This window comes from Berghia stephanieae, chromosome 7 (genome assembly GCF_034508935.2).
Source record: "Berghia stephanieae isolate SIO BIC M18660-M18661 chromosome 7, UCSD_Bste_1.3, whole genome shotgun sequence".
NCBI classification, from domain to species: Eukaryota; Metazoa; Mollusca; class Gastropoda; order Nudibranchia; family Aeolidiidae; genus Berghia; species Berghia stephanieae.
In genome coordinates, this window is record NC_088366.1 from 57,303,597 (window position 1) to 57,315,546 (window position 11,950).

The following is an 11,950-nucleotide window of genomic DNA, read 5'->3' on the forward strand; positions in this document are numbered from 1 at the left end:
CGTTCCGTGTTTGGTATTTTCTTTTTTTTTTTTTTCGAACAGCTGTTATGTTCATTTTTGTTCATTGATAAATTATCCCGACCTGGGTGGGAATCCTGACCTCCCGTAGTGGGCGGGGAGGTACGTGCTGTGTCTTCTATCCCCCCAACCGGTTTTCCAATAATTGTTTCCTGTCGTTGTCTTGGAATGAGATTACTTGGTTTTGTCCTGGCCCTGGCCGGAGTTCCTTGGCTGGGATGGAAACAGTCGAATGTATAGTTATAGTTTTGGGAGATGATATTTTTTTCCTTGTAAATCATCTCTCTTTTATGCATTGTGTTTTGTTTAGTTTACATATTATATTATATGGTTGGTAAACATTTGAGTGTATTCCTCTTAGTTGGGACCTGTGCTTGTGTCTGGATGAGACTTTTAGGTGATCTCAAATCAAGTACTTTGACGGTGTGCTCTTGGAATCTACATCTGTTCCCTATTTGAACCAATTCGCCTTTGTCTTACCTTTTCTTTTGTGCTTCAATTGAAATTCTAGAACTTTTTACTATCACATTTTTTCCCCTTTTTACAGGCACTGATATGACCTTAATGTGTTGCAAGCGCCGTAAAACCCTTCAAAACAAAACAAAACAAAACAAAACAAAAAAGTTCCGTGTTTGGTATTTGCTTTTTTTTTTTCCGAACAGCCGTTCTATTCATTTTTTGTTCATTAATTAATCATCCCGACATTAATACCGTTTTGAGGCGGTGGGTCAGGATTGTGACCTAGTCTCAATACGGTATCAGGTCGGGATGAACCAGGTGCCTATAGATAGTATGCGCTTTGCCAAGAAGCTCACACCATTGCCATCCGGAAGTATAATTGACCAACACACAACAAAACGTCGTGTAAACATGAACTTTTATAGTCTAGATAATACAGGTTTAAGTGAGAATTACTCGTAAACGTGGATGGCAAAAAAAAAAAAAAAAAACCATAACAATGGCGTCATCATCGTTTTATCTATAAGCGATTTTCTAGCAGACATGACCAAAACTCAAATGTGAGATTATTTATTTGTTTTTGTTTTTGTCAAATTAAAAAAAAACCTTCGTGTTTTAATGTCTTAATTAGAAAATAAAAATTAAACCCAAGTTTCTGTCCGGGGTGATCTGACCTCCCATAAAGGGCAGGATGTCTCTTGCTCTGTGTGTGTGTGGGGGGGGGGGGTGTGAGTGTCTTCTACAATAAAAACAAAACAAACATTCCAAACACACGTACTCACAGAGAGAGAGAGAGAGCGAGAGAGAGCAAGAGAGGGGGGAGAGATAGAGAGAGAGATAGAGAGAGAGACAGAGAGAGAGGGAGGGAGAGAGAGAGAGAGAGAGAGAGAGAGAGAGAGAGAGAGAGAGAGAGAGAGAGATAAACAATAAATCATTTTTCATTCATTGGAATAGCTGCTCATCGAAAAATGACCGAAAAGGCTGAGTTTTCAGTTTCTTTTTGAATGTTTATAGGGATGTTGATTCTCTTATTTCTAAAGACAATTTATACCAAATTCTAGGGCCGGACCAGGCAAAGCTTTCCTCCCGGCTTTAAGTCTAGTTTTAGGGAACTTTAGAGTTTTGAATCGAAAGAGGAACGAAGACATCTTCACAGTTCATAATAAAATCTCAATGAGCTGAGTCAGATAAGAAGGGGTGCTATTATATAGACATTCATAAATTAGGGTTGCTACAGATATAGGAGGATAGAAGATACAGTATGTTCCTCCCTGCCCACGATGGAAGAGAAAACAACTTGGAAAACAGATATTGGAGGATAGAAGATACAGCGTGACATCCTGCTCACGATGGGAGAGAAAGCAACTTGGAAAAAGATATAGAAGGATAGAAGATACAGCGTTACATCCTGCCCACCATGGGAAGTCAAAGGACCCTGCCCAAAACAAAATACAAAGATGTTTGTTTGTTTTTAAGGGTTTTACGGCGCTTGCAACACATTAAGGTCATATAAGCGCCAGTAAAAAGGAACAAAATGGGATAGTAAAAAGTTCTAGAATTATAATTTAAGCACAAAAGAAAAGGTGAGACAAAGGGGAATTGGTTCAAATAGGGTAAAGATTTTGATTCCAAGAGCACATCGTCAAAGTACTTAGATTGAGATCACCTAAAAGTCTCATCCAGACACAAGCACAGGTCCCCACTAAGAGGGATACACTCAAATGTTTACCAATCATTTAATATAATATGTAAACTAAACATAATACAATGCATAACAGAGAGATGATTTACAAGGAAATAAATATCATCTCCCTAAACTATGACTATACATTTGACTGTTTCCCTCCCAGCCAAGGAACTCCGGCCAAGGCCAGGACAAAACTAAGTAATCTCATTCCAAGACAATGACAGGAAACAATTGGAAAACGGGTATGGGGGGATAGAAGATACAGTATGTACCTCCCTGCCCACGATGGAAGAGAAAACAACTTGGAAAACAGATGTAATAGGATAGAAAACACAGTGTGGCCTCCTGCCCATCATGGGAAGTCAAAGGACCCTGCCCAAAACAAAATACAAAGACAAATACAAAATGATATCGAGATAACGTTTATTATTTATTGATTGTATATACAAATACAATCATTTGCATCAAGATTTATATACAAAAGACAAATTCAATTCAATATAAAGATGTGACTGTTGCTGCTCGAAGCTCGAAGAAATAAATAACAATGTGAAATTGAATGTAAGCTTCAATTTAATATACGAAAACATATAAAATGGACGTTTCTTGATTCCCCTTTATCAACAAAACAGGATGAATGAAACACTACAGAAGAATGAGATAATGTGGTGGTGGCGTTGTTAAGTGTTATTCATTATTTATAGAAGTAATTGAAAAACATATGGTAGAGAGTAGAGGTGAGGTGGTGGGGAAAAAAAGTGTAGCCTTCATCAACTCAACAGGAACCAATAAATTATGTCAAAACACAGGGCGACGATCAACAAAATAAAATGAACAGTAAATTGCATTCAATAGCACAACCATTGGTTTGTTTTTTTTTTGTTTATAAGGAATTTACGGCGCTTGCAACACATTTGGGTTATATTATCAGCGCCAGTAAAAAGGAAGAAAATGGGATAGTCAAATTCTAGATCTAAAATTAAACCAACCCAAGAAAAAGTATGTCAAAGAGGAACTGGAAACAAATAGGGATAAGACGTAGATTCCAAGAGCATACCACCAATGTACTTAGTTTGAGATCACCGATAAGTCTCATCTGGGCACAAGCACAACATTCAACAAAGAAGAATACACTCAAATGCTTACATTATACTTTCAAAATAACAAATATAATAATACAGAACAGAGATTGTTTTGTTTTTAAGGGTTTTATGGCGCTTGCAACACATTTAGGTCATATCAGCGCCAGTAAAAAGGAAGAAATTGGGATAGTAAAAAGTTCTAGAATTACAATCAAAGCACATAATAAAAGGTAAGACAACGGGGAATTAGTTCATATAGGCAACAGATATAGAATCCAAGAGCACACTATCAAAGTAGTTAGTTTGAGATCACCTAAAAGTCTCATCCAGACACAATCACAGGTTCCATTACACTCAAATGTTTACAAATCATATATAATATGTAAACAAAATATAATATAATATGCATAACAGAGAGAAAATTTAAAAGGAAAAAGATATCATCTCCCAAAACTAACTATACTTTGACTATTTACCTCCCAGCTAGGGTATCCGGCCAGGGCCTGGACAAAACCAAGTAATCTCATCCCAAGACAAAGACAGAAAGCATGTTGGAAAACAGACGCAGGGAAATAGAAGACACAGTAGGTACCTCCCTGCCCACTATGGGAGGTTAGGAACCCCGCCCAGTTAAGTCAGACTGTTTACAATTATTTTTGAAGATGTATAGATACTACTACTTAGGGCCAAGACCCAAAGTGGGAGAAAATAGTGGAGGACTTGAAATAGCAGAAATCCGCTAAATAGCCGAAATTTGAGACACATGGTGGCAGGCTATAAGTCAACAAAGACTCCGGTTGTAGAGACAGCTGCATTATTATTATACCCGTTTCCCGCTAGCCAGTGGGAGAAGACTTAACCCTCTCCTTACCAACTATAGAAAAATCGTCACATTCGTTACGATACAACCAACATTTTTCTAATTCAAATTTCTTCTGTACATCATAAAATTTAAAGAAAATGAACAGTGGGTTGTATAGCATGTTTTGCTAAAGAAATTACGTATCGCAAGAACTTACTGCTATTATGTTTGAGTGTGATAAAAAAATATATTTTTGTGTTAGTTGGGTGTGATGTTTTGGGGAAAATCCTGAAAATGGCTGGTAAGGAGAGATGCAAAACAGGTCATATCAGTGCCAGTAAAAAGGAAGAAAATGGGATAGTCAAAAGTTCTAGAAATACAATTAAACTTATTAAAGTTAAATCACCGACAAAAAAGGTAAGACAAAGGGGAATTGGTTCAAATAGGAAACAGATGTAGATTCAAAGAGCATGCCATCAAAGTACTTAGTTTGAGATCAACTAAAAGTCTCCTCCAGACACAAGCATAGGTCCCAACAAATTGTTTTTGCTTTTAAGGGTTTTACGGCGCTTGCAACACATTTAGGTTATATCAGCGCCAGTAAAAAGGAAGAAAATGGGAAAGTAAAAAGTTATAGAATTACAATTAAAGCACCCAAGAAAAAGTAAGACATAGGGGAACTGGGAACAAATAGGGATCAGATGTAGATTCCAAGAGCATACCACCAATGTACTTAGTTTGAGATTACCTACAGTCTCATCCAGACACAAGCATAAATCCCAACAAAGAGGAACACACTCAAATGCTTGCATTATACATTCAAAATAAAAATAATAATACATAACAGAGAGGTGATTTACAAGGAAAAAAAATATCATCTCCCAAAACAATCACAATGCATTTGACTGTTTCCCTCCCAGCTAGGACTCCGGAAAGGGCCAGGACAAAACCAAGTAATCTCATTCCAAGACAAAGACATAAGGGGATAGAAGACACAGTATGAACCCCCCTGCCCAGTATGGGAGGTCAGGAACCCCACCCAGAGGTCCCAACTAAGAGGGATACACTCAATTTACAAATCATATAAAATATTTAAACAAAAACAATACAGTGCATAACAGAGAGATGATTTACAAGGATAAAAAATATCATATCCCAAAACTAACTATCCATTTGACTGCATCCCTCCCAGCCAGGGTATCAGGCCAGGGCCAGGACAAAACCAAGTAATCTCATTCCAAGACAAAGACAGAAAGTATATTGGAAAACAGATATAGGGGGATAGAAGACTATGTACCTCCCTGCCCACTATGGAACCCCACCCAGAAGGAGAGAGAGAAATGACTGACCCATCACAAAAGCATTACATTTATGACGCAAAATATGAATACATAAAAAAATATTTTAGGCTGTATGGAATGTCTTGCAATCAATTATTTCAGATTTATACAGTACCCCCTCTCTCTCTCTCTCTCTCCCTCTCTCTCTCTCCCTCTCCCTCTCTCTCTCTCTCTCTCTCTCTCTCTCTCTCTCTCTCTCTCTCGCTCTCTCTCTCTCTCTCTTTCTCTGTGTGTGTTTTCATTATTAAATGCACAGAATTTTTTTAAGGTGAAATTCATTTTCTCATCGACATTCAATATCAGAATCATAATAATCAAGTTTTCTTATCATGTATATTGAACTGAATATAATTCATATTATCGGTACTATTATCTGATTACCATTTAACAGTATATACAGGTTAAACCGAATTTAAAGAGGCTTTTTCTATTTCTGTTTGTCTTTTTATATTCTTTTTTATGTTTTCTTATCTTCATTGTATATTATTATTATATTAAAAACGTTGAGCAGAATAAATTCAAGGGGCATTCAAGAATGCTACAGCTCCCCACTATTATTGAGTTGTCTCCCTTGTGGAATAAGATCGCACTAAGAGGAATATACTCAAATGTTTACAAATCATATGTTAAAAATAATAAAATTACAGTACATAACAAAGAGATGATTTACAAGGAAAAAATATCATCTCTCAAAACTATAACTATACATTCAACTGTTTCCCTCCCAGCCAAGGACTCCGGCCAGGGCCAGGACAAAACTTAGTAATCTCATTCCAAGACAAAGACAGAAAGTAATTGGAAAACAGATACAGGGGGATAGAAGATACAGCGAGTACCTCCCTGCCCACTATGCTATTGGAGGTTGGGAACCCCACCCAAAAAATTATCTATACCACTGAATTCGAAAAAGAGAGAATAGTAAAATCTGAAATCTTTGATATTACAAAAAGACATAAATATAAACCTGCATATTGCACTGCTTAACCCTCTCCTTACCACCCATAGGAAAATCGTTACATTCGTTACGATGCATCTTAGTATGATTTCATTTTGTTACAGTTATAGCCATAAAAACTTGACATTGTGTTGCAGAGCTCATTTCTCTGAACAAAATATAGAATATACTCGTTGTTAATCTGTTTGAAAAATCTATTTTTGTGTTGGGGGAGTATGAAGTTTTGGGGTAAAATTCTGAAAATAGCTGTTAACTCTCTCCTTACCAGCCAGTTTCAGGATTTTTCCCAAAACTTCACACCCAACTAACACAAAAATATTTTTTTTTATCACTCAAACACAATAGCAGTAAATAATTGCGATAAATAATCTCTTTAGTAAAACATGCTCTACAACTCACTGCTCATTGTCTATAAGTTTTCTGACGTACAAGAGAAATTTGAATAAGAAAAATGTTGGTTGTATCGTAACGAATGTGATGATTTTCCTGTAGGTGGCAAGGAGAGGGTTAATAGAATCCATAAAATCCTCCAAAAATCCTGATACTGATGAAAATATTATCAAAACCCTAACTACTCATTCATTCCCCCTGGACACCATTTTAGCTACGACCATGACAATATAAGAATCCACTGTGGACCTATAACTATTACTATTTTTGTGATAATAAAAAAAAAAAATTTAAAAAACAATAACAAAATCAAAACGTATTTGAAGTTCTTGGGTTTTGTCTTTAGTTTAATTTTTGATTTTCACCATTTAAAAAAAAAAATATGTGGTTGTTCGTTTTCCACTGACTTCCTAATTAAACTACTATAATAATAAAGTCCATAATGATTTTTATCAAACAGAAATAAGCAGGCACAAGGAAACATTAAAATACAAATTAACTGATTTCTGGTAATATCACAATGGTATACGTGGACCTGCCACAAATTACAAACATGTAAAATTGGTATATTATATATATACAAATTACCAAATTTCAAGACACAAAAAAATAACATCAAAATGTCTTCCTAAGACTGATTTACATCACTTTTTTTTTTCATTAATCATTAGCTTAAAATGCTGTAAAATATACCTCTGGAAAAAATTAATTAATTTGGAATATTCCCAACTAAAAAGTGATCCTGGAGTAAAACAAAATTATTTTCATGGCTTTCCTTCTAAAAATTCTGGCAAACAAATCAAAAGATTTCCGAGGTTGGCCAATTATATATCTCTGACCCCCCCCCCCCCCAAGCATTTGTTACCATTCCTGTCCCTTAGTTTTGTCCAACAGTGAACAACTTACTAAGGACAACTCAATTGTTAAACAGCATATCGAGAGGTTTGATGATTTATACGAGTGAACAAAACTCACAAATCGCACAACTCATAGAAAGCAACAAGCCACAACACTGAGGAGATACCAGTCCCAAATAAGAACCTTGTAGTTATTATTTATTACTCAGTCACTGATCAAGGGACTGAAGCGGGTAACAAACGCATTCACTCAATACACCAATTCTATCTATAGGTACGAGTGGCAGGTCCGTGCTGTGGACGTCTAGAAATCCATAAATCTTGGAGATCGTCTTCGTGAACCTGACCTTGACCTTTCTTTTTTCTTATTCTTGTTTAAATCTGTAAACTCCTGGAATGGGTAGATGAAAAAAAAAATTAACTAATGAAAGCAGTTTTCTATTTAAAAACAGATTGGTAGGTTGTTATTGTATAAACTTGGTAGCTTCTTTAAATTAAATAATAAATAAATTGGTTTCAACATTTCAAAAAAAAAAAAAAGAAGGAAAATGCTTAGTTTTTTTCTCTCATCTTCTGAATTTTGACACGCTTTCTCCTGAATTGGATTCAGTAGTCTGATGTCACGCCGCCCGGCAACGGGCGGCCATCTTGGTTCTAAACAAAGAAAATCATTACTTTTTATTCTTCATGCTGGCTAGAACTTTTCATATGTCTTGTGACCAGAATGTGTAAAAGTCAAAACATGATCAAATTTATGGGGTTTTTTCCCTCTAGATACGGAAGTGACGTTACGACTGTTGAAGAGTATTGAACTGTCTTTAAAACGGTAGCACATTTCAAGTAATCTTGAGTTATTGATAAAATTACAAAACTTAAAAATCTTAAATAATTTTTTCAGGATATAGAGACAGATTTAAACTTTTTAAAGACATTTCTACAGCCCAAAAACTTACAAATGTTACTTTCTGTTTACATGTGTTTATTATGCAAGACAAATAAATTAAACAAGCACATGTGAGGCTACACACGTAAACATAAGTTTTATAACAAATCTAACAAATAAAATTGTTACTTATGAAGAGGGTCATTAGATAGGATGGCCTGGGTCTAAAAAAAATGTTAAAAAGAGGCTACTCACATAAATCAGCTCCAAACAACATTCTACAACACATTTTTATTCATTTTCTTAGAAGGATAAAAGGGGATTGACTTAAAGAGGAAAAATGCTATCTGAGGATAGGACTTGTCAATTTCATGAAAGTTTTCAATAGGTTCTAACTCAATCACTCCACCATCAAGATTTCACAAAATGATGGTTGATTGTTTAATAATTTCTCAACAGATCACCAACCATTGAATTTTCTAGAAATCAATTTATTTTATGAATACAAAATCCTATTTCTAATAATTTTGATTGCAAATTCTGACAAATTCAAATATATCATTCAATGCAACTAAATTTATATTAAAACAGCTTGAAAAGAGTTAAATAAAGAGAAAATTTGTATGACGATGACATCATAAAATCATACCTGTTCATCTGGTTCCAGTGAATGTGCATGTTCATCATAGTAATACCAACGGCCCAGAGAGAAATCCCACTGTTGGATGAAGGAAAAATGATAACCATTCAAAACCCCAGACTTGTTTTACTCTACTTACTGTGCGGCTATGTGGTCTAGTGGTATGACACTCGCTTTCGGATCAGAAGGTCCATGGTTCGAGCCTCGCTCGGCGCATAGTTGAGTCCTTGGAAAGGCTCTTTACTCACATTCTCTCACCATACTCAGGTGTAAAAATGAGTACCTGGCAGTTTACTGCGTTGTCTTTGTCCGAAAAAAAAATGTAATATCGCCCAACAGGGCGTCATGTCCCGTCCTAAATGTTAAATGTTGCTGTTGACCAGGGACCACTTGTAAAGTGCTTTGAGCACGTTCAGTGGATATTGCGCTATATAAAAGCTCAATTTGTTTTTTTTTTTACTCGTTTACAGCAGCCTTTTGTCATCCAACTCTTGAAACATCATATATTTTATGAGAAATATCATTATGATAGAGCCGTTCATTTTATTGTATTGTCTCAGTTTATTTATATGTGTCAATTGATAATATTTGTCTTGTTAGATTAGTGATACAAATGTTTGATTTAATGTCATAGTATTATTGGCAATGTAAAGAGGCATAGAGCAAACATCGTCATGGTTATGCGCTGTAGAAATGCTATATATTATTATCATTATTTATAGTGTCCTAAATTTTTAGCTTACCTGTTAAAAAAAAAAAAAAATGAGCTTTTATATAGCGCAATATCCACTAAATGTGCTCAAAGCGCTTTACAAAGGGCCCCTGGCCTACAGCAACATTTAACATATAGGACGAGACATGACGCCTGATAGGCGATGTTACAATTTTTTCGGACAGACACAACGCTGTTAACGGCCAGGTACTCATTTTACACCTGAGTACGGTGAGAGAATGTGAGTAAAGAGCCTTCTCCAAGGACTCAACTATGCGCCGAGCGAGGCTCGAACCCAGGACCTTCCGATCCGAAAGCGAGTGTCATACCACTAGACCACATAGCCGCACCATCATAATAATGCGAGACCATGAGCTGCTTCTGCCCTTGAACTGACACGTCCCGAGTCCCGATCTGGAACTTAGCGCAAAGTTGACTCACTGAGACTTGAGGGGCACTGCTGGAGACACAAGGTGGAGATTGTAATAGTCTTGTGCTATGGGAACCACCTGAGCGAACCAGAAGCAGAGACAGGCAGAATAAAACCTTCATTGACTGTCTGCTAAATGACACAGGAATGGACAACACCCGGGAGCTGCGTACGCTTATGGAGGACAGGACAGAATGGCGAAGACTTGTGGCCTAAGTAAGTACGACTCCTGGGAAATGACTCTTTACTCACATTTTCTCACCATAACCAGGTGGAAAAATGAGTACCTGACCAATAACAGTTTATTTTGTTTTGTTTGTTTTTAAGGGTTTTACGGCGCTTGCAACACATTTAGGTTATATCAGCGCCAGTAAAAAGGAAGAAAATGGGATAGTAAAAAGTTCTAGATTAGAATTACAATTAAGGCACCCAAGAAAAAGTAAGACATAGGGGAACTGAGAACAAATAGGGATCAGATGTAGATTCCAAGAGCATACCATCAATGTTCTTAGTTTGAGATCACCTATAAGTCTCACCCAGACACAAGCACAAAATCCAACAAAGAGGAATACACTCAAATGCTTACATTTCATTATACATTAAAAATAACAAATTTAATAATACATAACAGAGAGATGATTTACAAGGAAAAAAATATCATCTCCCAAAACAATAACTATGCATTTGACTGCTTCCCTCCCAGCCAAGGACTCCGGCCAGGGTCGGGATAAACCAAGCAATCTCATACCAAGACAAAGACAGAAAAGCATGTTGGAAAACAGATATAAGGGGATAGATGACATGGTATGTACCTCCCTGCCCACTGTGGAGGTAGGGAACCCCACCCAGGACCAATAACAGCCTTCTCTCTGTCAAAATCAAAATTGTAATCGCGCCTTTACAAGCATCATGTCTCATCCTACATGTTAAGTTTTGCTATTGGCTTGGGACCCCCTGTAAAGTGTTTTGAGAATATTAAGTGGATATTACGCACTAAATGATAGTTAAAGATTTTTTTGGAGTTTTTTAATTTTTTTTTTAATGATTACTTTTTTAATTAAAAAAAACAAAAACATACTCACCGATGTGCTGACAATGATGTTTTTGTGAGGGTGCCATGATATATCTCTTACGCAGGAATTGTGGCCGTGTAGCTTTCTTACAATATCCCCTGTCAGCAAGTCATATACTGATGAGAGTATGAAAGAAATAAGTTAAGACTGATCAAATTTGACAAACTCCCGTCATCTCATTTTGGTTGGTTGTTTGTTTGTTTTTTTTAATTTCTTTGATTTTCTCTGTATGGTTTTTGAATATTCTTTTTTTTGTTCGTAGAACTTTTTTAATTCGGCACAAATTAATGAGCAACCATTGCCAACTGGTATCTTTCATTGATTTGCGGCTAATTGGTCTCGTTGTAAGACACTCGCATTTGGATCAGAAGGTCCTGGGTTCGAGCCCTTGGAAAAGGCTCTTTACTCATATTCTCTCACCGTACTCAGGTGTTAAATGAGTACCTGGCCGTAAAGGTTGTTGTCTCTGTCTGAAAAAAATTGTAATATTGCCAAACAGGTGTCAAGTCCCGTCCTACATGTTAAGTGTTGCTGTTGGTCAGGGACCCCTTGTAAAGCGCTTTGAGCACGTTTAGTGGATATTGCGCTATATAAAAGCTCTTTTTTTCTTTTTTTTTCTACA

The 11,950-nt window shown here is 36.3% G+C and overlaps 1 protein-coding gene across 4 annotated transcripts in view; it reads right to left on the reverse strand.

Moving 5' to 3' along the window:
* Positions 1 to 5,829: 5,829 nt before the first annotated feature.
* The window catches only part of LOC144977545 (DDB1- and CUL4-associated factor 11-like), a 31,586-nt gene continuing 25,465 nt past the window's right edge, over positions 5,830 to 11,950 (reverse strand). The window contains exons 16-18 of one of the 4 annotated variants that reach the window (XM_078922877.1): positions 11,338 to 11,444; positions 9,123 to 9,191; positions 5,830 to 7,981 (exon numbers count right to left, since the gene is read on the reverse strand). In XM_078922877.1, the coding sequence (XP_078779003.1) occupies positions 7,895 to 7,981; positions 9,123 to 9,191; positions 11,338 to 11,444 (263 nt within the window). In that variant the 3' untranslated portion in view covers positions 5,830 to 7,894. The remainder of the gene's footprint in view (positions 7,982 to 9,122; positions 9,192 to 11,337; positions 11,445 to 11,950) is intronic. The other 3 variants (XM_078922881.1, XM_078922878.1, XM_078922880.1) reach the window with 3 other exon arrangements.